This window comes from Pelophylax lessonae (assembly GCF_965119305.1).
Source record: "Pelophylax lessonae genome assembly, chromosome: 7".
NCBI lineage: Eukaryota > Metazoa > Chordata > Amphibia > Anura > Ranidae > Pelophylax > Pelophylax lessonae.
The window spans coordinates 113,018,108-113,044,509 of NC_138774.1; the positions used below are offsets into that span (position 1 = coordinate 113,018,108).

Sequence of the window (26,402 nt, forward strand, 5' to 3'; positions counted from 1 at the left end):
AGAAACTGCACATAATTGCGCGTTTATGACTGCATGTTTACATGCATTTGAAGCACGCTTGATGCGCACTTGATGCGCGCTTGATGCACGCTTGCATCGTTTTGTGCTGCGTTTAGCAGTGCATTTTTCTATACAAAGGGGTGCAGTGCATCTGAAGTGTGTTTGTAGCACGTTACCTGCATTTGCAGTGCAGAAAAATGCAGTATGCTCTAGTTTTTTTAAACTGTTTTGAGCTGCACTGCAATCATGTGAACTATGCCCATAGTAGGAATGGACTCGTGTGTTGGGGATCCCGCCAGGAAGCCGACACTGCACGCGGCTTAATCACAGGCACTGAGACATTTCCCGGTCCGCAGATGCGCAGATCGGGAAATGCCTGTGATTAGCTGTCTGCAGTGTCGGCTTCCTGGCGGGATCGTGCAGGTGGGATCCCGAGCACGCCCGAGCCAATGAGCACTTATGGTCTGTTTCTGGTGTGAATGGGCCCTAACTCAAACTGATCAAACTAGAGATTGACTGAATAGCCATACCTTCCCTCCCGATCGATTTATGGTGGCCATACACAAATCGATTTTATCATCTGATTAATGTACCATGCAATCTAAATGATGGAATCAGGAGCCGTTTAAATAGCTGTGGCTTCCCTTTGGATCAGTTTATGGTGGCCGAGCACACTTTGATTTTGTTATCCAATCAATAAATAATTTGATCAAAACAAATTTCCTAGGACATAGGATTACCTTCATTTTGGGCTGTCAATGCAGTTCAAAATACATTTAACTGCAAGGCCTCTTACACACAATACTCCTGTTCGAGCATCTCCTTTTTCCGCCGTAAATTTGTCTTATTGAAATGCGCGCATTTTGCGTTCGCGCATATGTATTCTCGCGTTTTTGTAAAATATGCAAATTAGCATTTTTAAGATCAACAGTTTATTCATGTGCGAACATTTGTGCGCAATTGCGCGTATTTGCATGCATTTGCGTGCATTAGGCGTAAATTACTGTCAAAAATTTCCGATTTTTCTATTTTGTTCTTACTGAAGAATGTCTGGCGCTCATTTACGCGTCTGTGTGCATAGGCACATTACAATGAATGGGCTGTATTTTAGCTCAGAAAAAAAAGCTGTAGTGAGCATTTTTAAGTTGCAGTGTGCAATAAGTGTGAAAGGGTCGGTAATGACACATCAGTGGGGTGATAAGATTGTGTGTAAGGTCACCATTATTTGTACACAAAACTTTCTCCAAAAACAATTTCAGGTTTGTGTCTCTTCTAACAATAATATTATTGCCAGTGCAGTCAAAGGGTGTATCAGACTGAATGCAAAATGATCCCTTTGTTACTTTGTTGCAAATTGAGCACATACTTGTATTTTGGAGTCAGTAGAAAGTTTTCTGTATCCAATAATAAAGTGTCTTCCTGCAGCAGAGCAGACAAGCTGTGTGTGTGCTGGGTGTCCCCTCCCCCAATCCTGTCCAGACTCAGCGATCACTATGACTCAGCATACAGGCAGCCAATGCAATGAGAGAGATCAGACTTCCTGCCTTCTCCCTCACTGTACACTGACAGGTCGGAGGAGAGTTCAGCAGACTGACACCCCAGGACTCATCACCCCCTCTGCACACCATGTCCAGACTCAGCCTGGCCCATGTGTCCTCTCTGCTAAGAAATGTGTGTGCTGTGCAACCAGGGAGCAGAGCTCTACTCTACAGGAGGCCCTACAGCCACAATGCCAATGACCTCCAGCCCAAAGTGACTGCTAATCAGGCCCAGGGTGGTAAGTACAGGAGATCATTCTGATGTTCACATCTAAATAGGTGATAGGTGGGCAGATGTCTCACTGACAATGACAACTGGATGTCCTCACCCGCTCAGCCCACCATGGCTTTCTCCTACATTCATCGCAATCTGCGACAGCGCACGATTGGCGGAATTGTGATGACTAAAAGGGGCTGGTCAGTGGTCTTTATCGAAGATCAGGCATATAACTTGCAATGCATATAAACTTTAAGCATATGTCTATAATGTACTTTTTGCTGCACTTTACTGCATTTTATGACATTTTTTTTGCATTTATTTTATGGGAAAATGCAGGAAACCACAAGCAATATAGAAAGGAAGCACACCGTAGCAAAGAAAAAAAAAGTATATATTGTTTATTAATGTAAGATATATTGTATATTAATAATGTAATATATAGTGTATATTAATAATGTGTGTGTGTATATATATATATATATATATATATATATATAGTGTGTGTGTGTATGTATGTATGTATGTATGTATGTATATAATATATATATATATATATATATATAAAATCAGGACCACCTAAAAAACTGACAGGCAGACAGAACTGATTGGACTTCTTAAATCAAGAGTTGCAACTTCAGTTTGACTTCAAGTGCTTGTTGCTGTTTTTTACTCCAAAATTACTGAAGCCAGGCAGGTAGCATTTAAAGAAACGATATGCGAGCCTCCATTATTTCTCGCAAAACGTTGTTTTTTGAAAAAACAAAACATGTACCAATAAGAAATTTGTTTGTTAACCACTTGCCGACTGCCTAACGCCGATCTACTTCGGCAGTCAGCCCCTCACAGGCAAAGTGACGTAGGGCTACGTCACTAGCTTGTGAGGGTCTAGGGAGCGAGCGCGCGCTCCCACTCCCGCGTGGTCACGGACCCCCCCCCCCCGCGCGTGTGACCGGCGGACCCGATGTCCGCCGGTCACTCGGCGATCGGCGGGGGAGAGGGAGAAAGTCAGGCGGCTTGTGTAAACAAGCCACCTGTCATTCTCCTCGGTGTAAAAACACTGATCACACGGATCTACTATGTAGATCCGTGTGATCAGTGTCCTTACAGCTCAAGCCACAGCCAATCACAGTAGAAAGCACGCCCCTAGGGACACACACAGCCCCTCCCTCCCAAATAAAGTTAACCCCTTCACTACCAGTGTATTTTTACAGTAACAGTGCATATGTATAGCACTGATTACTGTAGAAATGTCACTGGTAACCCCAAAAGTGTAAAAAATGTCAGTCAAGGGTCCGATCTGTCCGCCCCAATGTCGCAGTACCGCAAAAAAAAAAAAAATCGCAGATCGCCGCCATTACGCGTTAAAAAAAAAAAAACAACAAAAATGACAAAAATCTTTCCCTTTGTTAGTAAACGCGATAACTTTTGCGCAAACCAATCAAAATACGCTTTTTGCGTTTTTTTTTTTTTTTTTTTACCAAACATAGGTAGCATAAAACAAATTGGCTGAAAATGTTAAAAAATTTAGATTTTTACATTTTTTTGGGGGGAATTTCATATAAAAAAATGTGAAAAATATTGCTATTTTTGCAAAATTGACGCTCTTTTTTTGTTTATAGCGCGTGATCAAAAAATCGCACAGGTGATCAAATACCACCAAAAGAAAGCTCTGTTTGTGGGGAAAAAAAGGACGCCAAATTTGTTTAGGTACAGCATTGCACGACCGCGCAATTGTCCGTTAAAGTCACGCAGTGCCGAATCGCAAAATACCCCCTGGTCGGAATGGGGGTAAAATCTTCCGGGGCTTAAGTGGTTAATAATGTTATTTCAATAACAGTCATTTATACAGTATAATGATTCAGAGCAGTGCTCTCCAAACAGCGGCCCTGGGGCCAGATGCAGCCCTTTTCTTGCTTTTATCTGGCCTTGGGGCCACTATTCCTCCCACTGACATAAATGATGGGGCACTATCCCTCCTACCCTCCCATGGACACCAACGATGGGGCACTATTCCTCCCACTGACACCAACGATGGGGCACTATTCCTCCCACTGACACCAACGATGGGGCCCCTATTCCTCCCACTGACACCAACGATGGGGCCCCTATTCCTCCCACTGACACCAACGATAGGGCCCCTATTCCTCCCACTGACACCAAAGATGGGGCCCCTATTCCTCCCACTGACACCAAAGATGGGGCCCCTATTCCTCCCACTGACACCAAAGATGGGGCCCCTATTGCTCCCGCTGACACCAACGATGGGGCCCCTATTGCTCCCGCTGACACCAGCGATGGGGCCCTATTGCTCCCGCTGACACCAGCGATGGGGCCCTATTCCCCCCACTGACACCAACGATGGGTCCCTATTCCCCTCACTGACACCAACGATGGGTCCCTATTCCCCCCCACTGACACCAACGATGGGTCCCTATTCCCCCCCACTGACACCAACAATGGGTCCCTATTCCCCCCCACTGACACCAACGATGGGTCCCTATTCCCCCCCACTGACACCAACGATGGGTCCCTATTCCCCCCCACTGACACCACGATGGGTCCCTATTCCTCCCACTGACACCAACGATGGGTCCCTATTCCTCCCACTGACACCAACGATGGGTCCCTATTCCTCCCACTGACACCAACGATGGGTCCCTATTCCTCCCACTGACACCAACGATGGGGCCCTATTCCTCCCACTGACACCAACGATGGGGCCCTATTCCTCTCACCAATGTAACTATATACTGCATATCCCATACCTGGCTAATGCCCCTGAAAGCTGGAAATAAGTGACAAGTAGACATCTCTACTCCAGTGATCTCCATACGCTTCTTTGTTCCAAGCGGAGTGGCCGGCCTGATGCATTCTGAACACAAGAGGTTGACTGCTCATCATGGGCGCCATTCAGAGAATGCTTTGCATTTTGTGAATGAATAAAAAGCATTCTCTGATTGAACGAGGTGGAGAGTATGACGCCAGTGCCCCATCCTGCCTTTTTACCTTGTCCAATCAGAGAATATTTTGCATTCCTTTAGAAAATGCAAAGCGTTCTCTGAATGATGCCCGTGATGAGCAGCTCACCTTCTGTGTTCAGAATGCATCAGGCCGGCCACTCAGCACAGGACCGGGACGCAAGTGGAGATCACTGGAGTAGCATTGTCTACGTCACTGATTGCCAGCCTCCAGGGGGGTCAGTCAAGTATGGTATAAATATAGTAAAATTGTTCCAAGCTAGACCAATGTACCTAAAAATATATATCATGTCTAGAATTCTTCTGGAGGATCATTGCAACGTAAGGCCTGCCATACATGCTAAGTTTTCTCTCCACAGGCTGAACGAGAGAAAATCACTCAGTTCTTTTATCTGTGCTGAACAGCATACATGGAGGAATGTCCCTTCCCCCTCTACACTGCTGCAGGTTGGATGCAGTCCCTGTATAGCCACAAATCGTCCATCTGCTATTGTATTCTAGCTGTCAAAATACCCAAACAGTGGCTTTATCTCATTGAACTGGTGCATACCTATGCAATTTATAGTGCAATTTTGGTTTTGCAGAAACACACTACAATCCATTTACCATTATTTCCTATAGATCACATCCACATCTGTGCCTTTTCCACCAGTGTGTTTTTTGGAAAAGGGTCAATTACTTTTTTCCTTGCAGCAGGTTGCATTTATGGTTCCAAAGACTTCAATGGAAATGCATCAGAAATGCAGTGCTTGCGTTTGTGATGCGTTTCTGCTGTATTTATGCTGGTTTCTTCTGCAAGACAACAGAAACCTCCCGAAAATGCAAAATGCATTAATAACACGTCAAAAACGGATGTGAAAAAAAAAATGCAAAACGCACCAGAAAAACCCATCAACCACTGTCTATATACACTGAACAAAATTATGAACACAACACTTTTATTTTTGCCCCCATTTTTCATGAGCTGAAACATCTAAGACTTTTTCTATTTACACAAAAGGCTTATTTCTCTCAAATATTGTTCACAAATCTGTCTAAATCCTTCTCCATAGCAGCCCATGAATGGCAGCGCTCAGCAACGTATAACGGGATTGCGATATTGTGGCAGGCAAAAACTCTTAACTGATGTTGTGGGGGGGGGGGGGGGAGAGATTAACTGCCACTGACATCACCAGTGCTGTTTTAACCTCTGTTTATTTATTTATTTGTAAGAAACATTTTTTGGGGATGCTAGGTTACTAAAGTCCTAAAATTCTCGTACGACAGAATGAAAATTCAGAAGTGATGTCATGTATCTGTATTGTATTTTCAGACGTAAACTGTGCTGATTAAACGAAAATCGTACAATCTGGTATCGTACAAAAACATTTTTTGTGTTTGTCCCTTTGGAAAATTTCGGATGAAAGCTGTGTACTAACGATCAAATTATTCGACAATCACTTTGAAAGCTGTGTTTTTTTTTTTTTTTTTTTGTTTTTTTTTACAATATTCTGATCACGTGTATGGGGCTTAACAGGGATCAGTGCTAATAATATGCACTATCACTGTACTAATGACACTGGGCAGGAAGGTGTTAACATCTAGGGTGATCAAAGGGTTAAATATGTACCTAACAAGTATTTATTTATGTACTGTCTGCTGCTTTTACTGGGGATCTAGTTGTCTTTATTCCCTGCTTAGCAGGAATATAAAAAATCAATGCTATCCCCTGTCACTGAACACAGCCCTGTGTTGTTTACTCTCAGAGCCATGTCAGTAGAAGATCAGAGCTGATCACAGGGTGGGGGTGGTCAATCATTGGCTGGGACCCGGTGATCAGCATGTTCTGTGACGAATCCCAGCACAGCTGGACCGGTAGACACGCCCCCCTACCTTTTTAAGGCTCCGTTCACATCTAGGCGTTTTGGGGCGTTTTTGGGGCGTTTTTCTGCTCTAGGATCAGCTCTCAAAACGCCCAACAAGACAAATCCTATTTATTTCAATGGCCCCTGTTCACATCTGAGCGTTTTGACGCTGTATACAAAACGCCCAACGCTCAAAAAAGTACATGAGCTTCTTTTTGGGCAGATTACAGGCGTTTTCCATTGATCTCTATTCAATCTAAAAACGCCTGCACAAAAATCGCGGTAAAAAACGCCGCAAAAATCGCGGTAAAATCGCGGTAAAAAACGCGCGAAAAACGCTACGCTCAGGTGTGAATGTAGCCTTAAAGCAGAATCATGTATATATACATGATTCTGCGCAGCTGGCCCACACTGGAGCAGTAAAGCTGAATTACAGGTATGAATATTATTTGCTCAGCTTGGACCAATGTAGGTATGCATATTCCATACATGCCTGATTCTTGCAGAAGAAGAAGAAGAAGCAGAGAGACACAGTAGTAGCCGTTGCTAGATCACAGTCGCTGTCTTCTGCATAATAACCACAGGGGGTCGCGTGCTTGGGATAGGCACCATTTGGAGAACACTGTGCTTTTTCTTAGTGACCGCAAAGTGTTCTCTGATTGAAAAAGGTTAAGAGGCGAGGCTGTAATGCTACAGTCTCCACCTTGTCCAATCAGAGAACTCCTTTTATTGATGAAAAATACAAGGCTCAGCGTGTTCTCTGATTGGATAAGGTTAAGAGGCGAGGCCGTGATGCCACAGTCTCCACCTCGTCCAATCCGAGAACTCCTTTTATTAATTGATGAAAAGATACAAGGCTCTCTGGTGCCCGTGCTGAGTGAGCGATCATGAAACAGAGCAGCTGCTGGGCAGGGTACTCGGGAGGCAGAGAAAATCACTATAGTAGTGGTGTCTATAAGGCTCCTTTCACACTTGTGCGACCTAAAAGCCATGTGATTTTTGCCGTGATTTTTTTTGCAGCGAATTTTGCCGCGATTTTGACTGAACTTGCCTTGCAAGTAATGCCTGTGCAATGGACCTCAAAACGCATCAAAGTCAGACCAAAGTAGTGCAGAGACTACTTTTGAAGTCATTGCGACTTGAAGTCGCGCTGACATGAACAGTAATCATTGGAAATCATGGAGTATGACTTGTCACTTTGCAGTCCCAAGTCGCAGGACAAGTAACACAAGTGTGAAAGGAGCCTTATAGTAATTCTCTGCTTCCACAAGGATCATTCAGGTGTGTAATATGCATACCTATATTTGTCCAATTTGGCCCAAAGTATCTAAGCAAAAATATCCATACCTGGAATTCAGCTTTAGGAACCTCCCATATCCTACCTCCCTTCACTATTATCACTTTTGTAAATTCAGTTCCAGACCCCAGATGCATTTTATTGATTTGACCTGTCCAAGGCCAGGTATTCTTTACAACTTATTGGTTGATGGACTATAGTTATTTTTCTCTATTGCCAGGCCCCAAACAAGGGCACTATTCTAGAAAACATCGGGAGTGCCACAAGTATGATAAAATACCATGCAAGTGTGGTTAGGCCGAGGGAATACAAATGTACTGTATATTTGTCTGCATCTGAGGCATGGGCTTCCGCAGAACTTTTTTTGGGGGGGGGGGGCATCATTTTAAGGTCTCCCATGCTCTGCCCCTTTTCAACAATGTCATGAAGGGGAGGGGCTTAGTCATTATACTTTGAGTATTTATTTTTAAAGGGCAAACGGCAGCATTTATTTTTAATGGATTTGTTAACCTAAAAAAAAAAAAAAAAAATGGATCCTGTTCCCTTAAAACATGTTATACAGCACAGTGCTTGTGCTGTGTATTTTGGCCCCCGATATCACCTAAAATACCTAGCTGATCCTGCCTGGCTATGCCCCCCCCCCCCTCTGTAAACTGACCATGGTATACCATGGCTGCTGAGCCCTGACACCATGGTCAGTTTACATGCCTCTGGCATCCACAGCTCACCTTTCCTCCTCTGTTCTCCCTCCCTGCCTGTCTGCTCCTGTCTCAGTGCCCCTCCTGCTGCTGTAGTTTCATTTAAAGTTTCATATCCTGTCTACAGTCTGTTTAATAATCCTGTGTGCTCCTGTGTCTGTGTTTTATAAAAATAAGCCATTCTTTACAAGTTTTCAGAGCGCTGATTGCCGCTCACGTGATCCGTTGCCTCTCCCCTCCTCTCCCCCTCCCCTCCTGACTGAAAAAAGTGAGGAATCCTCTGCCCCACCCGCTTCAGGCAGATGTCAGACGGGAAGAGGAGAGAGAAAACGGGCTACATGAGCGGCGCTCGGCGCTCTAAACACTGGTAAAGAACGCCTTTTTTCATCGACCGACGCAGCTCCATCTAGCCAGAGACTATAGGGTTATGCTCCTCCTATCAGGAATAGGTACTAGGCAGGAAAAAATCTTAACCACACCTATGGGGGCTGTCTCTGCAGGCATAACCCCACACACCCTGCTATCATCAAGCAGTTAGTTTCTACCTAGTTTAAGTAATAGGACCTAACTTCCTGCTGGGACTTCGGTCTTGGCTATTATAGGAAAGTTTGTTAGTGTGTGATTTTTTTTTTTTTTCTATTTTCACTAGTTAGTTCCTGAGGACCAAGATCCAGAGGAACTACAAGCCTCGCAGAGTATTTGAACTGGCGGCGTTGTCCAGCCGCTCATCTTATCTGGTGATGCACAGAGATAAAGTGGTACTTCGACCTAATCAGTCGTTTCTTCCTAAGGTTGTTTCTGATTTTCATCTGAATGAAGACATCGTGTTGCCTTCACTCTGCCCTAAGCCCAAACATTTTGCTTTGCACTCTTTGGATGTGGTTCGGGCGATCAGGGTCTATCTGGAGACCACTGAGTCTTTTAGAAAATCAGACGCTCTTTTATCCCTACCGAAGGATCTCTTATGGGATTGGCTGGGTCTGCGGCAACCATATCCAGATGGATCAGGCAGACGGTAGTTCAGACTTATTCACTGAAGGGTCAGGTTGCTCCTTTCCTGGTGAAGGTACATTCTACGGGAGCGCTGAGTGCCTCTTGGGCTTTTCGCCATCAGGCGTCGGTGCTGCAAGTTTGCAAACGGCAACTTGGTCGTCTGTGCATACGTTTAAAAAATTCTACAAAGTAGATGTGTTGGCATCTTCGGATGCTTCCTTTGGCCGCAGGGTTTTGCAGGCTGCTGTTTAAAGAGAACTTTTTTTTTTGTTTCTCTTTGAGGGTGTGTTGTGTTTTCAGGGTGAGCTCCATGTTACCTGGTTGGCTAAGTTTAGCCTTTGAGGGGTTACGTTTCTGTTTGCGTTGTCTTCCCACCTCTCATGAATATACTGCTTTGGGACATCCCTATAGTCTCTGACCAGATGGAGCTGCGTCTGTCGATGAACGATAGAGAAAACTGGATTTTTGTAAGAATTTACTGTAAAATCCTTTTCTCTGAAGTTCATCGACAGACGCAGCACCCGCCCCTCTACTTCTGAGTGAATGGGTTTTTTTTTCTAATCTAAACACTGCTTGCAACTAAACTGCTTGATGATAGCAGGGTGTGTGGGGTTAAGCCTGCAGGGACAGCCCTCATAGGTGTGGTTGAGCTTTTTTCCTGCCTAGTGCCTATTCCTGATAGGAGGAGCATAACCTATAGTCTCTGACTAGATGGAGCTGCGTCTGTCAATGAACTTCAGAGAAAAGGATTTTATGGTAAGTTCTTACAAAAATCCATTTTTTTTTTTTTTAAACACAGACACAGGGGCACACAGGATTATAAAACATACCAGACAGAATGGTATAAAGTGCCTTAACAACCACTTTAAGGGGAAGTTGAGATTCCCCCCCCCCCCCCTTGCCTCTACAGTACATATAATACCAGACCACGATCTGTGGTCTGGTATTATATGTACTGTGTATATTGATCACTTGAATCTGACTGCAGAGCTGGTAGGAAGATTAAAATAACTGTTGCCCTTTAACTCAGAATCATAAATTTATAGATTGAAACAAGTTGGGTGTGTCATTTTGCTTTTGCATACCTAAGATTCTGTATAAAAGTCATACAATAACTGTATGTATATTTGTACAATCAAATGAAAGTTATATAGTTCTACACAAGTTTACAGTAGAACTAAAAGCAAAACTTTTTGCTCTTTTTTGGATTGACTAAAGGAGGGTTTTAACCCCTGTGCGGAGATTTTTCTTCACTTCCACTTCTGTTGCCAAAACTGCAAGTGAGAAGGAGTTGCTCCAAAGTGGGGCAATCCTTGGTTGTTAACTAGTGTCCCCATTGGAAGATTTCCCCTCTGTTCCTGTTATGGTAACAACCCAAAATGTGGGATTTTCTTTCACATTCACTCTCATTGATAACAGTGAACAAAAGGGGATAAAAGAGAAGATTGGGGTATATAAAAAAACAAACACACATACTCACCTCTGTTTTGCAGCATCGGTGTGATGTTGCAGCTGTTCCATGTCAGCTCTAAGCACGAGAATGAGTGATCACATGACTACTGATCTCTCAGTTCTCAGGCTGCTTGGAGCAGACAGCAGTGACTGTTAGAATGTGTTTGTGTGGAAGGTAAAGGGTGCTTTTAATGTTTTCAAAATGATAGTTTAGTGTGTGTTTGTGTGTGCTATATATACAGTTATGCTCATATGTTTACATACCTTGGCAGAATTTATGATTTCTTGGCCATTTTTCCGAGAATATGAATAACACAAAAACGTTTCTTTCACTCATGGTTAGTGTTTGGCTGAAGCCATTTATTATCAGTCAACTGTGTTTACTCTTTTTAAATCATATTGACAACAGAAACTACCCAAATGACCCTGATCAAAAGTTTACATACCCCAGTTCTTAATACCGTGTGTTGCCCCCTTTAACATCAATGACAGCTTGAAGTCTTTTGTAGTATTTGTGGATAAGGCTCTTTATCTTCTCAGATGGTAAAGCTGCCCATTCTTCCTGGCAAAAAGCCATGAACTGCACATTTGAGATCTCCCCAGGGTGGCTCAATGATATTGAGGTCAGGAGACTGAGGTGGCCACTCCAGAAGCTTCACTTTATTCTGCTGTGTAGCCAATGACAGGTCGACTTGGCCTTGTGTTTAGGAATTATTGTCATGTTGAAATGTCCAAGTACGTCCCATTCGCAGCTTCCGAGCTAATGAATTCAAATTTTCCTCCAGTATATATTTTGATAACATACTGCATTCATCTTGCCATCAATTCTGACCAAATTTCCTTTGCCTTTGTAGCTCACACATCCCCAAAACATCATTAGCGATCCACCTCCGTGTTTCACAGTAGGCATGGTGTATCTTTCATCATAGGCCTTGTTGACTCTTTTCCAAAAGTAGCATTTATGGTTGTGGTCAAAAAGCTCAATTTTGGTCTCATCACTCCAAATGACTATGTGCCAGAAGGTTTAAGGATTGTGTCTGTGCTGTTAGGCATATTGTAAGCGGGATACTTTGTAGCATTTGTGTAGTAATGGCTTTCTCCTGGTGACTCGACCATGCAGCCCATTTTTCTTCAAGTGCCTCCTTATTGTGAATCTTGAAACAGCCACACCATATGTTTTCAGAGAGTCCTATATTTCACCTGAAGTTATTTGTGGGTTTTTCTTTGCATCCCAAATCATTTTCCTGGCAGTTGTGGCTGAAATCTTAGTTGGTCTACCTGACCATGGTTTGGTTTCAACAGAACCCCTCATTTTCCACTTCTTGATTAGGGTTTGAACACTGCTGATTGGCATTCCCAATTCCTTGGTTATCTTTTTATATCTCTTTCCTGTTTTATACAGTTCAATTACCATTTCCTGCAGATCCTTTTACAATTCCTTTGCTTTCCCCATGACTCAGAATCCAGAAACGTCAGTGCAGCACTGGATGAAAGATGCAAGGGTCTGTCAGGAGTCCAGAAACAAATTGACCTTTTATACACACACACACTAATTACAAGCAAACAGATCACAGGTGAGGATGGTTACCTTTAATAGCCATTTAAACCCCTTTGTGTCAACTTGTGTCCATGTTATCAGGCCAAAATCACCAGGGTATGTAAACTTTTGATCAGGGTCATTTGGGTAGTTTCTGTTGTCATTATGATTTAAAAAGAGTAAACACAGTTGATTGATAATAAATGGCTTCAGCCAAACACTAACCATGAGTAAAAGAAAAGTTTTAGTGTGATCTTTCATAATCATAATGGGCAAGAAATCATAAATTCTGCCAGGGTATGTAAACTTATGAGCACAACTGTGTGTATGTGTGTGTGTGTGTATATATATATATATATATATATATATATATTTAATGTATATGTGCTGCAGTTAGATATTACAGTACATAGGAAAGTGATACATTTTTAAAATTGAATCTATTTAGAATCATTGTCTTACTGTTTTTTTTTCTTTTTCTCCTTTTTTTTTAATAGTTAACCAGTTATTCAGAAATCAGATAAAGCCATCTGACTTTGATAAAAAGCTGCTTGTATGGACTGGACGTTACAAAAGAAGGGAGGATATTCCGGAATTTGTATCGTAAGTAAATGTTAAAAGGAGTGGTTTGGGGCTCCAAAACAAACAAACAAACATACATATTCACCTCCATGCTGCAACGATGGTATCATGATGAGGCTGTCCCCCACCAGCTCTAAGATCGAGAACTGAGTGATCACATGACCACAGACCACTCAGTTCTCAGTCTTTCTGGAGCAGCAGTGACTGTCAGTCTGCATTCTCTGCTTTGCCCCTCCAGCACTCACTGGTGTCCCAGGCTAGAGAGGGGGGGGCGAATGCAGCTGGCCCTGGCTCTCGGCAGCATGTTGAAAGCTGGAGCAAGCTGTCAGTCAGGCTGCTGGGTGGATCCCGACAATATGGTTGGGATCCTTCCAAAGCCTAAAGCGGCTCTGTGACATCAGCTGACTGGGCTTTAGCTTTAGCCTGATGGCAGCTGACTCTGGGGCACAAGAGTGCAAAAGTAAGTATACTACTGTGACTAACGAGACATGTGGCCAAAAAAACAAAGACACGTTTGAAATTCGGCCAGTGTGTCAACCATGTCTCCTTCCATAGGTATAGCAGAGAAATGAGGGTAGACAGGAAGGGACAGGAAGTGTGTTTATTTATAGGATTACCAAGTAAATATAAAGGGAAGAAAGCCTAAAAAGGAAAACGAATACGGTCACCACATCTGAGGATTGATAAGCTGCAATAGTTTATACTTTTGAGCAAGGTTAAAGCTAGGGGGTGCTGGGGTGGGCTACACCATCTAGATTTTTGGTGGCACTGGGCACTGTGTGGGGACATCAAACATGTATACAGGCGCATAAGTCATACCATAAGCCAGAGTCCATATGGATCAGATACAGTCACTGAGTAAGGATGGAAGGCAAAAGAGAGTCCACCAATTAGGGCAGCCTTCAAGAAACCAAAGCCAGGGGTTCCACAGGGCTACAGACAAAGACAAAAACAGAGGCGCCTCTAAGTGTAGACTATAGACACATTTATTGTTAAAAATATGCACTCGCATCTGAAATAAAGTGCTTATGAAAGGAAACCCATTCCGATGGTTCCGAGATGAGGTATGTGGTGGACGTGATCATCCGGTCTGTGTAGCCGTCCTGTGGGGCTATGCGCTTCTTCTCCTGACCATCCTGCTGTGGGATTCCCATGCAGCACCCAGAGTTAGGGGTTGCAGATGGTCAGGAGGAGGAGAATTTCACACTTTTTAAGTAGAGCAGATTCTTATGGTAACAGTTAGTCTTCAGTAAAACGTAACCCTTCAGAACAGCTGCAACAGCCTCCCAGGTCCTCTCTTGCACTGCACACAAGGTACATAGGACTCAGGAGGGCTGCTGCTGAAGGCCTGGGCAGTGTGAAGAGAAGGTGTATGGTCAAGGACCCAGGATGACCATACCTGTCATTCCAGGAAGCCAGCTACACAGCAAATACAGCTAGGGCAGCCAGTAGGGAGATCCGGCAAAACACATGTAACACATTGGGTCAACAAGACAGCGTGGCAGGAAATGCCTGTGGATGGCTCAGTTTGGAGACCCATGCATCCACAGCCTCTGCACACCACTGAACTCTATGGAGAACCAACCGAGAGCACCCCTTCTCATTGAATGTGCACTGATCCCTTTACAACAAGGTGGATTCTCTCAGTGCACACAAATAGTAACAGCAGACCTTTTCACTTTGTGTTACTTACTACTGACCTCTGCACTCTGTTTTACTTGCTTCTGACCCTTGCACTGTGTTACATAATACTTAGCCCCCAAGTGCATAACTTTACATTTATCAACATTAACCTTATTTGCCACTTATGTGCCTAATGAAACAGTGCATTGAGGTTGGCTTGTAAGTTGGAGACATCCTGTAAGGGTTATTCCACTGCAAAGCTTGGTGTCATCTGCAAAGACTGAAATGGTACTTTTAATCCCAGACCCTATATCATTTATAAAGTTATTAAAAAGTAAGGGTCCCAACACTGAACCTTGGGGTACACCACTGATAACCTTAGACCATTCAGAGTAAGAATCATTAACCACTACTCTCTGAATTCTATCTTATAGCCAGTTTTCTATCCATTTACAAACTGATCTTTCTAAGCCAGTAGACTTTACCTTACACATTGGACAGTGTGTCAAACGCTTTGGCAAAATCCAAATAAACTACATCCACAGCCACCACTCTGTCCACTCTGTCCAAGGTTTTACTTACCTCCTCATAAAAAGAAATCATGTTTGTTTGACAACTTCTGTCTTTCATGAATCCATGCTGTCTGTTGCTTTAAATGTTTTTTTCCAGTAAGAACTCATCTATGTGGTCTTTTATTAAACTCTCCAGTATCTTCCTGACTATAGAAGGTAAACTACCAGGTCTATAGTTACTTGGCAAAGACTTTGATCCCTTTTTATATATAGGCACCACATTAGCCCTATGCCAATCCAGTGGTACTATTTCAGTCCTTAAGGAGTCCCTAAAAATTACATATAGTTACATAGTTACATAGTAGGTGAGGTTGAATAAAGACAATAGTCCATCCAGTTCAACCTGTGTAGGTGTGTGTGGCTGTAATCATCTCACATACCCCTGAATGTTCTGATCCTTGAGATGTAAGTCTAAGAGTCTTTTGAAAGCCACCATACTACCCGCAGAAACCACCTCTTGTGGTAGAGAATTCCACAATCTTGTAGCCCTAACAGTAAAGAACCCCCCACGTTGCCTGAGGTTAAAACGCTTCTCCTCTAATCGCATTGTATGCCCTCGAGTCCTCATGCAATCCCTTCGAATGAACAGCTTTTTTTCTAAGCTGGGATCCCCATTAAGATATTTATAAATTGCTATCATGTCCCCCCTCAGACGTCTCTTCTCCAGGGAGAATAAATCGAGCGATTGTAGACGCTCTTCATAGTCAAGGTCCTCCAATCCTCTAATTAGTTTAGTTGCCCTTCTCTGGACTCTCTCCAGCTCCAACACATCCCTCCTGAGGACTGGCGACCAGAACAAAGGCTTTAAAATTATAGCGCTCAATTCTTTTAGGATGCGAGGGTGGATGCCACCTGGTCCAGGCGCTTTATCCACCTTTATTCTGTCTAAATCTTTCTGGATCACATCACTTTTGAGCCATTGTGGATCATTTGGGGCTGTGTCAATATCATCCTCATTATGGTCATGAGCTCCCCTATGCTCCTCTGTATACACAGGCTGAAGAAAATATTTAATAAATTTGCCTTCTCTTTGTCCCCAGTCACCCACTCCTGATTATTTTGTAAAGGGCCTACATGCTCAGACCTAACCTTTTACTATTAATATATTTGAAGAATTTTTTGGGGTTTGTCCTACTATCTTTTGCAATCTGTCTTTCATTTTGAATTTTTGCGTCCTTGATTTCCTTTTTTCATATTCTGTTATAAAAAAAACCCAAAAAAGGTTCCGCACTAGGATATAATATAAGTAAATAATATGAACAGAATGGCTGCAGCCCGCCTCTTGTCTATAATCCAAAGGATATATAGTAGAGTATAAAAAAGAAAGAAAGAGGAGAGGCAGTGTATAAGTAATATAAGCAAAGTATATTTCCATTCTACGTTTAAAAGGCTAAAAATAAAACCTATGTGGCTCAAGGCCAAAGTTAAAAAAAACTATAAATAATTTAAAAAAAAAAAAAAAGAGCTTTTAAAAAATATAAAAATGAAGGAACACTATTATTGTTTAATTCCTGCCGCGAAAATCGGCATCCAAACCCCGGTCTATAGCGCATGAACAGGGAAGAGACCGTGGAATCTGCCAATTGGCTCCTTCCATATTCACATGTTGTTCCTCTCTTTTTTGTGAGGACCCCCACTAAATAGCCGGTTATCTCTACCTTTGTTATTATCCAGTTATCTGTTATTATACACTGGGGAAGCCATGGACGAGGTCCGATCCACTAGGCCTCTTTTGAGGCATGCTTGACCCCCCTCAGGGTCAGTTTGAAGGGTTTCTATTTCTGGCCTCGTGGTCGGCAGGACATCATGAATCCTAACAAGCAAGTTATACTTATGAACTAGAGGATACATGCTTTGATCATATTGGTTCCTGAAGAAGCCACCTTATGCCTGGCGAAACGCGTCGAACCGTATGACTGCTTGAACGATATGATTATGTGTATCTATGTTTAGGACTCTAAGTTCAATTATTTTGCCACTGTGATGCTCATATTTCAAATTGTTTTTATACATCAATAAACTTTGTATTTTATATATATACTGAATTGCTCACTTTATGCTACACCGGTCCATTAAAGTCCTTCTATCTTGGTAATCCACACGGTGTTAATCCCACAGCCCGGTGTGATTTACCTTTTTCTTTTTTGAATATTCAATTAACATGGATGTGGACATGGGTCTAGCAGTTCCCTGACTAGCTGCAGCCCCATATTTTATTTATTATATATATATATATATATATATAGTGGGGATCAAAAGTTTGGGCACCCCAGGTAAAAATTTGTATTAATGTGCATAAAGAAGCCAAGGAAAGACGGAAAAATCTCCAAAAGGCATCAAATTACAGATTACACATTCTTATAATATGTCAACAAAAGTTAGATTTTATTTCCATCATTTACACGTATAACAGAAAACAAAAAATGGTGTCTGCAAAAGTTTGGGCACCCTGCAGAGTTAATATCTTGTACTGCCACCTTTGGCAAGTATCACAGCTTGTAAACACTTTTTGTAGCCAGCCAAGAGTCTTTCAATTCTTGTTTGAGGTATCTTTGTCCATTCTTCCTTACAAAAGTCTTCCAGTTCTTTGAGATTTCTGGGCTGTCTGTCACGCACTGAACTTTTAAGGTCTATCCATAGATTTTCAATTATGTTGAGGTCAGGAGATTGTGAAGGCCATGGCAAAACCTTCAGTTTACGTCTCTTGATGTAATCCCCCGTGGATTTCGAGGTGTGTTTAGGATCATTATCCATTTGTAGAAGCCATCCTCTCTTTAACCACTTGCCGACCGCCGCACGACTATCTACGTCTGCGGTCAGCCCCTCACAGGCAAACTGACGTAGGTCTACGTCGCTTGCTTGTGAGGGTCTAGGGAGCAAGCGCGCGCCCCCGGAGGCGCGCTCCCGCGTGGTCACGGACCCCCCCGCGTGTGTAACCGGCGGACTCGATGTCCGCCGGTCACTCTGCGATCGGCAGGGGAGAGGGAGAAAGTCAGGTGGCTTGTGTAAACAAGCTGCCTGTCATTCTCCCCTGTGTATGAGAGATGATCATACGGTTCTACTATGTAGAACCGTTGATCACCGTTCATACAGCTGAAGCCACAGCCAATCACAGTAGAAAGCACGCCCCTAGGGACACACACAGCCCCTCCCTTTCAAATAAAGTTAACCCCTTCACTACCAGTGTATTTTTACAGTAACAGTGCATATATATAGCACTGATTACTATAGTAATGTCACTGGTAACCCCAAAAGTGTCAAAAATGTCAGTCAAGGGTCCGATCTGTCCGCCGCAATGTCGCAGTACCACAAAAAAAAAAAAAAAAAAAAAAAAAAAAAAAAATCGCAGATCGCCGCCATAATGCGTTAAAAAAAAAAACAACAAAAATGACAAAAATCTTTCCCTTTGTTAGTAAACGCGATAACTTTTGTGCAAACCAATCAAAATACGCTTTTTGCGATTTTGGTAAAAAAAAAAAAAAAAAAACATAGGTAGCATAAAACAAATTGGCCGAAAATGTTAAAAAATTTTGATTTTTACATTTTTTTTGGGGGGAATTTCATATAAAAAAAATGTGAAAAATATTGCTATTTTTGCAAAATTGACGCTCTTTTTTTGTTTATAGCGCATGATCAAAAAAATCGCACAGGTGATCAAATACCACCAAAAGAAAGCTCTGTTTGTGGGAAAAAAAGGACGCCAAATTCGTTTAGGTACAGCGTCGCACGACCGCGCAATTGTCCGTTAAAGTCACGCAGTGCCGAATCGCAAAATACCCCCTGGTCGTTTAGCAGCCAAATCCTCCGGGGCTTAAGTGGTTAACTTCAGCTTTTTCACAGATGGCATCAAGTTACCATCCAAAATTTGCTGAAATTTTATAGAATCCATTTTTCCTTCTACTCGTGAGATGTTCCCTGTGCCACTGGCTGCAATATAACCCCAAAGCATGATTAATCCACCCCTATGCTTAACAGTTGGACAGAGGTTCTTTTCATTAAATTCTGTGCCCCTTCTTCTCCAAATGTACCTTTGCTCATTCCGGCTAAAAAGTTCAATTTTAACTTCATCGGTCCACAGAACTTGTTTCCAAAATGCATCAGACTTGTCTATATGTTCATTTGCAAAGTTCAAATGCTGATTTTTGTGGTGAGGACGTAGAAGAGGTTTTCTTCTGATGACTCTTCCATGAAGACCATATTTGTACAAGTATCTCTTTATAGTGGAATAGTGTACCACAACTCCAGTGTCTGCCAGATCTTTCTGGAGGGATTGTGCAGTCAAACATGGGTTTTGAGTTGTTTTTCTCACAATCCTGCGAGCTGTTCTGTCTGATATTTTTCTTGGTCTTCCAGATCTTGCTTTAACTTCCACTGTTCCTGATGACTGCCATTTCTTAATTACATTTCGAACAGAGGATATTGACATCTGAAAATGCTTTGCTATCTTCTTATAGCCTTCTCCAGCTTTGTGAGCGTCAACTATTTTCAGTTTCAGTTTTCTAGACAACTGCTTAGAAGATCCCATGGTGCCGATTGTTGGGGCAAGGTCAGATGAGTCTGGGCATTTAAAACCTTTGAGATTGACATCACCTGGTCTTCCTAGACGATGATTAAGAACAATCCATGACACTGGCAGGTCTCAGCCTTGCAAAGGGGGCAGTGCATGCTATAAATTCTGCAGGGTGCCCAAACTTTTGCAGACGCCATTTTTTTGTTTTCTGTAATTTTGAAAGTGTCAATGATGGAAATAAAATTGAACTTTTGTTGACATATTATAAGAATGTCTAATCTGTAATTTGATGCCTTTTGGAGATTTTTCCATCTTTCCTTGGCTTCTTTATGCACATTAATACAAATTTTTACCTGGGGTGTCCAAACTTTCGATCCCCACTGTGTATATATATATATATATACAATAAAACTGCAGGAAAGGGCTCTGGGGGGCAAACTAATGTGAATTTATTTTATTTTGCAATGTATCAGTGATCAGTGTGTTTGGTGTGTTTTACTTTTGCATTTGCCGCCGGCTCCACCCCCCTGCGAACGACGCGTCGCAGGAGACGGAAGCCGGGGCACACAGAGCATCGGGAGGAAGATCCGCCACCGCACACCGCCAGTATACATTGCTGGATCCCGGGGACAAGGTAAGTAACCCCTCTACCAGGATCCAGCGATCTTCCTAGCGGTACCCCGAGTGTGGCTCGGGGTTACCGCTTTTGGCACTGAAATTTAACCCCGCGCCACACTCAGGAATACCGCTAGGAAGGTTAAACGAAATCATGTTATGGTCACTGCTACCCAGATATTCTTATAGATGAACATTATTAACTAGAAATTGTGTGAAGTATTCTTGCCGCCACTGGTAGTCTCCAGCTGGAGTGGGCGGAGTAACTATGTGTGTGTGGGAGTGATAGCAGTTTGTGTGGTGTGTGTGTGTGTGTGTTTAAGTGTGGTGGGTGTGGTGTGTGTGTGTGTGGGAGTGGCAGCAGTTTAGAAATTTTGGCAGTTGGAAACAAATGGTCTAGTTTTGAACATTCCGGAACATTCCGCCATTCATTCTTATTGGGCAACTTACCAAAATTGGAGGTGCCCATCTTCATATGGCTCTAGTGTAAAAGCTCTAAATCTCACAGCTTAGAGACTTATACCGTAGGAATCACAAGGCCCGGCCGACATTTTGTTGTATAGTATGTCTATGAAACATTTAAACTGAAGGCACAGTCACAGAGTAGAAAACGGCCTTGAAATTTGAGACGGTTTGAGTGCAGTTTCAATGACTGTCAATGGACGGCATCGGTTGGAAACAAACGGTCATAGTATAAAAACTATTAGGGCTATGGCTTAGATGTGGACATGTTAAGTGGCAGCAGGGATAGGCGAACGTTTTGATGTAACATTTGTGAAGGTTGCAGCAGTTTAGAAATTGTGGCAAGATTTATTCGCTAACCCTCTAACTATTTTCAGGCCCCACTCTAGTTTTGAACATTCCGCCATTCATTCCTATGGGGCCAATTTCACCACAAAAACAACGACATTTCGCAAACTGTTTGGCAAAACCTCCCAAAAAGTAGTTGCAAAACGATCAGGAGCAATCCGCTCATTTCTATATATTACTTGTCTATGTAGTGTAAAAACTGTGGGAGGAGTTAGGGTGCCAAATTTTCCCATAGGCTTTCACTATAATAAGAATAGTAAATGTACTTGCCATAGGCAAGAACACTTAATAAGCTTTGCCTGGTTTGAGATTACAAGGTCCAACAGAGCATAATTTCTAGTCGGGGCCTTATTAAACTACCATAAAATTGTCTTGTAATAGGTTTGTAAATGTTTGCCCTTTAACTGTTCCAGCAGTGCCATTACTCCAGTCAATGCCTGGGTAGTTAAAATCCCCTATTATTATAACTTGTGTGTTTTATTTCAGGGTGGAAGCCATAGCAAATTCCAGGGGTAAATTGCGAATAAGAATCTGCATGGCGATGATTGCGGGAACAATTATGGGAGCTATTTTGATGGTGCGGTCTGGTAAAAAAGTAAGTACGGTACATAATATGAGTAGTGGGCCTTACAAGCCTGGTGTTATATAACTCGCCTACATTTACCTCCTTTGTAACTAAGTAAATGTATCACAAACCCAAACAAATCATGTCATAACAAATTGCAGTAAAAGCGGTTACCTTTAGTATGTTTCAACGTAGCAGCTAATGTTTTTGGCAGATCTTCACTTTTCCTGTAAAAATTACACTTGGACTTTTTCTTCCTGTGCAGTTAGGCAGAATGAGTAGAGTTCAGCTTTTAAAGGGAACGTTGATCTTTAAATGTAACTTCAGATGGTTATGGCCCCATTGACCCTTTCATGTGGGGCTAACTGTGATTACCCACCAGTGGCGGCCGGCCCATAGGGGGCGCAGGGGCGCCGCCCCCCCCCCAAAAAAAAGAAAAAGAAAAAAAAAAGATTTAAAAAAAAAAAAAAAAAAAAAAATTTTTGCCCACAAGGGGCGCCCGTCTCATTGGTGCCTATGGGGGTGGGGTTTTCCACCCGCAGAGGCGCCGATAGACGGCCTTCTGGGGCGTAACTGTAGCGCAGAGCTCTGCGCTCCACCACACCTCTTTCGGCGTCCGCCGCATCGGTGCCGATGGGGGGTGGGGTTTTCCACCAGCAGAGGCGCCAATTGGCGGCCTTCTGGGGCGTAACTGTAGCGCAGAAAAATGCGCTACACCACGCCCTTTTGTGAGGTCTTGGATCATGATTGGTCCAGACTCCAGCCTGGACCAATCATGATTCAGGACATCCATGGTGACCTCGTTGGGGGCGGTGCCGGTGCGTGCATCAGTCACTCACCGTCACCGCCCGGTCACTTTCCCGCCGCAGCCCGCGAAGAAGAGGAGTCGCGAGGAGGGGAGAAGCCGCCGCCAGGAGCCGAGCAGAAGAGGGCGGACATCAGAGTCGCGAGGAGGGGAGAAGCCGCCGCCGGGAGCCGAGCCGTCGCCAGGTAAGTGCCTATTCCACCACCTGCGCCATGCCTGTGCCATGCCTATTCCACCACCTGCGCCATGCCTGTGCCATGCCTATTCCACCACCTGCGCCATGCTTGTGCCATGCCTATTCCACCACCTGCGCCATGCCTGTACCATCTGTGCCATGCCTATTCCACCACCTGTGCCATGACCTTACCATCACCTGTGCCATGACCTTACCATCACCTGTGCCATGCCTGTACCATCTGTGCCATGCCTATTCCACCACCTGCGCCATGCCTGTGCCATGCCTATTCCACCACCTGCGCCATGCCTGTGCCATGCCTATTCCACCACCTGCGCCATGCCTGTGCCATGCCTATTCCACCACCTGCGCCATGCCTGTACCATCTGTGCCATGCCTATTCCACCACCTGTGCCATGACCTTACCACCACCTGTGCCATGACCTTACCATCACCTGTGCCATGCCTGTACCATCTGTGCCATGCCTATTCCACCACCTGTGCCATGCCTGTACCATCTGTGCCACGCCTATTCCACCACCTGCGCCATGCCTGTGCCATGCCCATTCCACCACCAGCGCCATGCCTGTGCCATGCCTATTCCACCACCTGCGCCATGCCTGTGCCATGCCTATTCCACCACCTGTGCCATGACCTTACCATCACCTGTGCCATGCCTATTCCATCACCTGTGCCATGCCTGTACCATCTGTGCCATGCCTATTCCATCACCTGCGCCATGCCTGTACCATCTGCGCCATGCCTATTCCACCACCTGTGCCATGCCTGTACCATGTGTGCCATGCCTATTCCACCACCTGCGCCATGCCTGTGCCATGCCTATTCCACCACCTGCGCCATGCCTGTACCATCTGTGCCATGCCTATTCCATCACCTGTGCCAAGCCTGTGCCATGCCTATTCCACCACCTGTGCCATGCCTGTACCATCTGTGCCATGCCTATTCCACCACCTGCGCCATGCCTGTGCCATGCCTATTCCACCACCTGCGCCATGCCTGTACCATCTGTGCCATGCCTATTACATCACCTGTGCCATGCCTGTGCCATGCCTATTCCCCCACCTGCGCCATGCCTGTACCATCTGTGCCATGCCTATTCCACCACCTGTGCCATGACCTTACCATCACCTGTGCCATGACCTTACCATCACCTGTGCCATGCCTGTACCATCTGTGCCATGCCTATTCCATCACCTGCGCCATGCCTGTACCATCTGCGGCATGCCTATTCCATCACCTGTGCCATGCCTATTCCATCACCTGTGCCATGCCTATTCAATCACCTGCGCCATGCCTGTACCATCTGTGCCATGCCTATTCCACCACCTGTGCCATGACCTTACCATCACCTGTGCCATGCCTATTCCATCACCTGTGCCATGCCTATTCCATCACCTGCGCCATGCCTGTACCATCTGCGGCATGCCTATTCCACCACCTGTGCCATGCCTGTACCATCTGTGCCATGCCTATTCCACCACCTGCGCCATGCCTGTGCCATGCCTATTCCACCACCTGCGCCATGCCTGTACCATCTGTGCCATGCCTATTCCATCACCTGTGCCATGCCTATTCCACCACCTGCGCCATGCCTGTACCATCTGTGCCATGCCTATTCCATCACCTGTGCCATGCCTATTCCACCACCTGCGCCATGCCTGTACCATCTGTGCCATGCCTATTCCACCACCTGTGCCATGACCTTACCATCACCTGTGCCATGCCTGTACCATCTGTGCCATGCCTATTCCACCACCTGTGCCATGGCCTTACCATCACCTGTACCATGCCTATTCCATCACCTGCCCCATGCCTGTACCATCTGTGCCATGCCTATTCCACCACCTGTGGCATGACCTTACCATCACCTGTGCCATGCCTGTACCATCTGTGCCATGCCTATTCCACCACCTGCGCCATGCCTATTCCACCACCTGTGCCATGACCTTACCATCACCTGTGCCATGCCTATTCCATCACCTGCGCCATGCCTGTACCATCTGTGCCATGCCTATTCCACCACCTGTGCCATGACCTTACCATCACCTGTGCCATACCTATTCCATCACCTGTGCCATGCCTATTCCACCACCTGTGCCATGACCTTACCATCACCTGTGCCATGCCTATTCCATCACATGTGCCATGCCTATTCCATCACCTGCGCCATGCCTGTACCATCTGTGCCATGCCAATTCCACCACCTGTGCCATGACCTTACCATCACCTGTGCCATGCCTATTCCATCACCTGTGCCATGCCTGTACCATCTGTTCCATGCCTATTCCATCACCTGCGCCATGCCTGTACCATCTGTGCCATGCCTATTCCACCACCTGTGCCATGACCTTACCATCACCTGTGCCATGCCTATTCCATCACCTGTGCCATGCCTGTACCATCTGTTCCATGCCTATTCCATCACCTGCGCCATGCCTGTACCATCTGTGCCATGCCTATTCCACCACCTGTGCCATGCCTGTACCATCTGTGCCATGCCTATTCCATCACCTGTGCCATGCCTATACCATCTGTGCCATGCCTATTCCACCACCTGCGCCATGCCTGTGCCATGCCTATTCCACCACCTGCGCCATGCCTGTACCATCTGTGCCATGCCTATTCCACCACCTGTGCCATGCCTGTACCATCTGTGCCATGCCTATTCCATCACCTGTGCCATGCCTATACCATCTGTGCCATGCCTATTCCATCACCTGTGCCATGCCTGTACCATCTGTGCCCTGCCTGTACCATCACCTGTGCCATGCCTGTACCATCTGTGCCATGCCTATTCCATCACCTGTGCCATGCCTATACCATCTGTGCCATGCCTATTCCATCACCTGTGCCATGCCTGTACCATCACCTGTGCAATGCCTGTACCATCACCTGTGCAATGCCTATTTCATCACCTGTGCCATGCCTGTACCATCACCTGTGCCATGCCTGTACCATCTGTGCCATGCCTATTCCATCACCTGTGCCATGCCTATACCATCTGTGCCATGCCTATTCCATCACCTGTGCCATGCCTGTACCATCACCTGTGCAATGCCTATTCCATCACCTGCGCCATGCCTATACCATCACCTGTGCCATGCCTATACCATCACCTGTGCCATGCCTATTCTACCACCTGTTCAATGCCTATACCATCTGTGCCATGCCTATTCCATCACCTGTGCCATGCCTGTACCATCTGTGCCATGCCTATACCATCACATGTGCCATGCCTGTACCATGACCTCAAAGTCATGCAATTTTTTTACCTCGTTTTTTGCCGCGAAGCAATACCTATTACATTTTTGTTTTTGCGCCCCCCCAAAAATTTTGAGCACCAGCCGCCACTGTTACCCACAGGAGATTCAGAGGGGTTTCCTGCAAAAAGCTGCAGACAGGAAACCCTATTCGAAGCAATGTGAGTCTGACAGCAATTACAGCTATTTGTGGTCATTCGCATGTACATTGTACATGCAGCGATTATCTGAGCATGATAAGCTCTGGATGCAGAGAGTCAGTCCAGTGCCAATCATCTGTAGGTATTTGCTGCATGTTTGATTATAT

At 44.6% G+C, this 26,402-nt stretch overlaps 1 protein-coding gene across 1 annotated transcript in view; it reads left to right on the forward strand.

The window, feature by feature from the left end:
- Positions 1–1,619: 1,619 nt before the first annotated feature.
- Positions 1,620–26,402, forward strand: part of LOC309560240 (protein FAM162B-like) — a 34,667-nt gene continuing 9,884 nt past the window's right edge. The window contains exons 1-3 of the mRNA XM_082263816.1: positions 1,620–1,777; positions 13,055–13,160; positions 21,756–21,864. Of these exons, the coding sequence (XP_082119942.1) occupies positions 1,627–1,777; positions 13,055–13,160; positions 21,756–21,864 (366 nt within the window). The 5' untranslated portion in view covers positions 1,620–1,626. The remainder of the gene's footprint in view (positions 1,778–13,054; positions 13,161–21,755; positions 21,865–26,402) is intronic.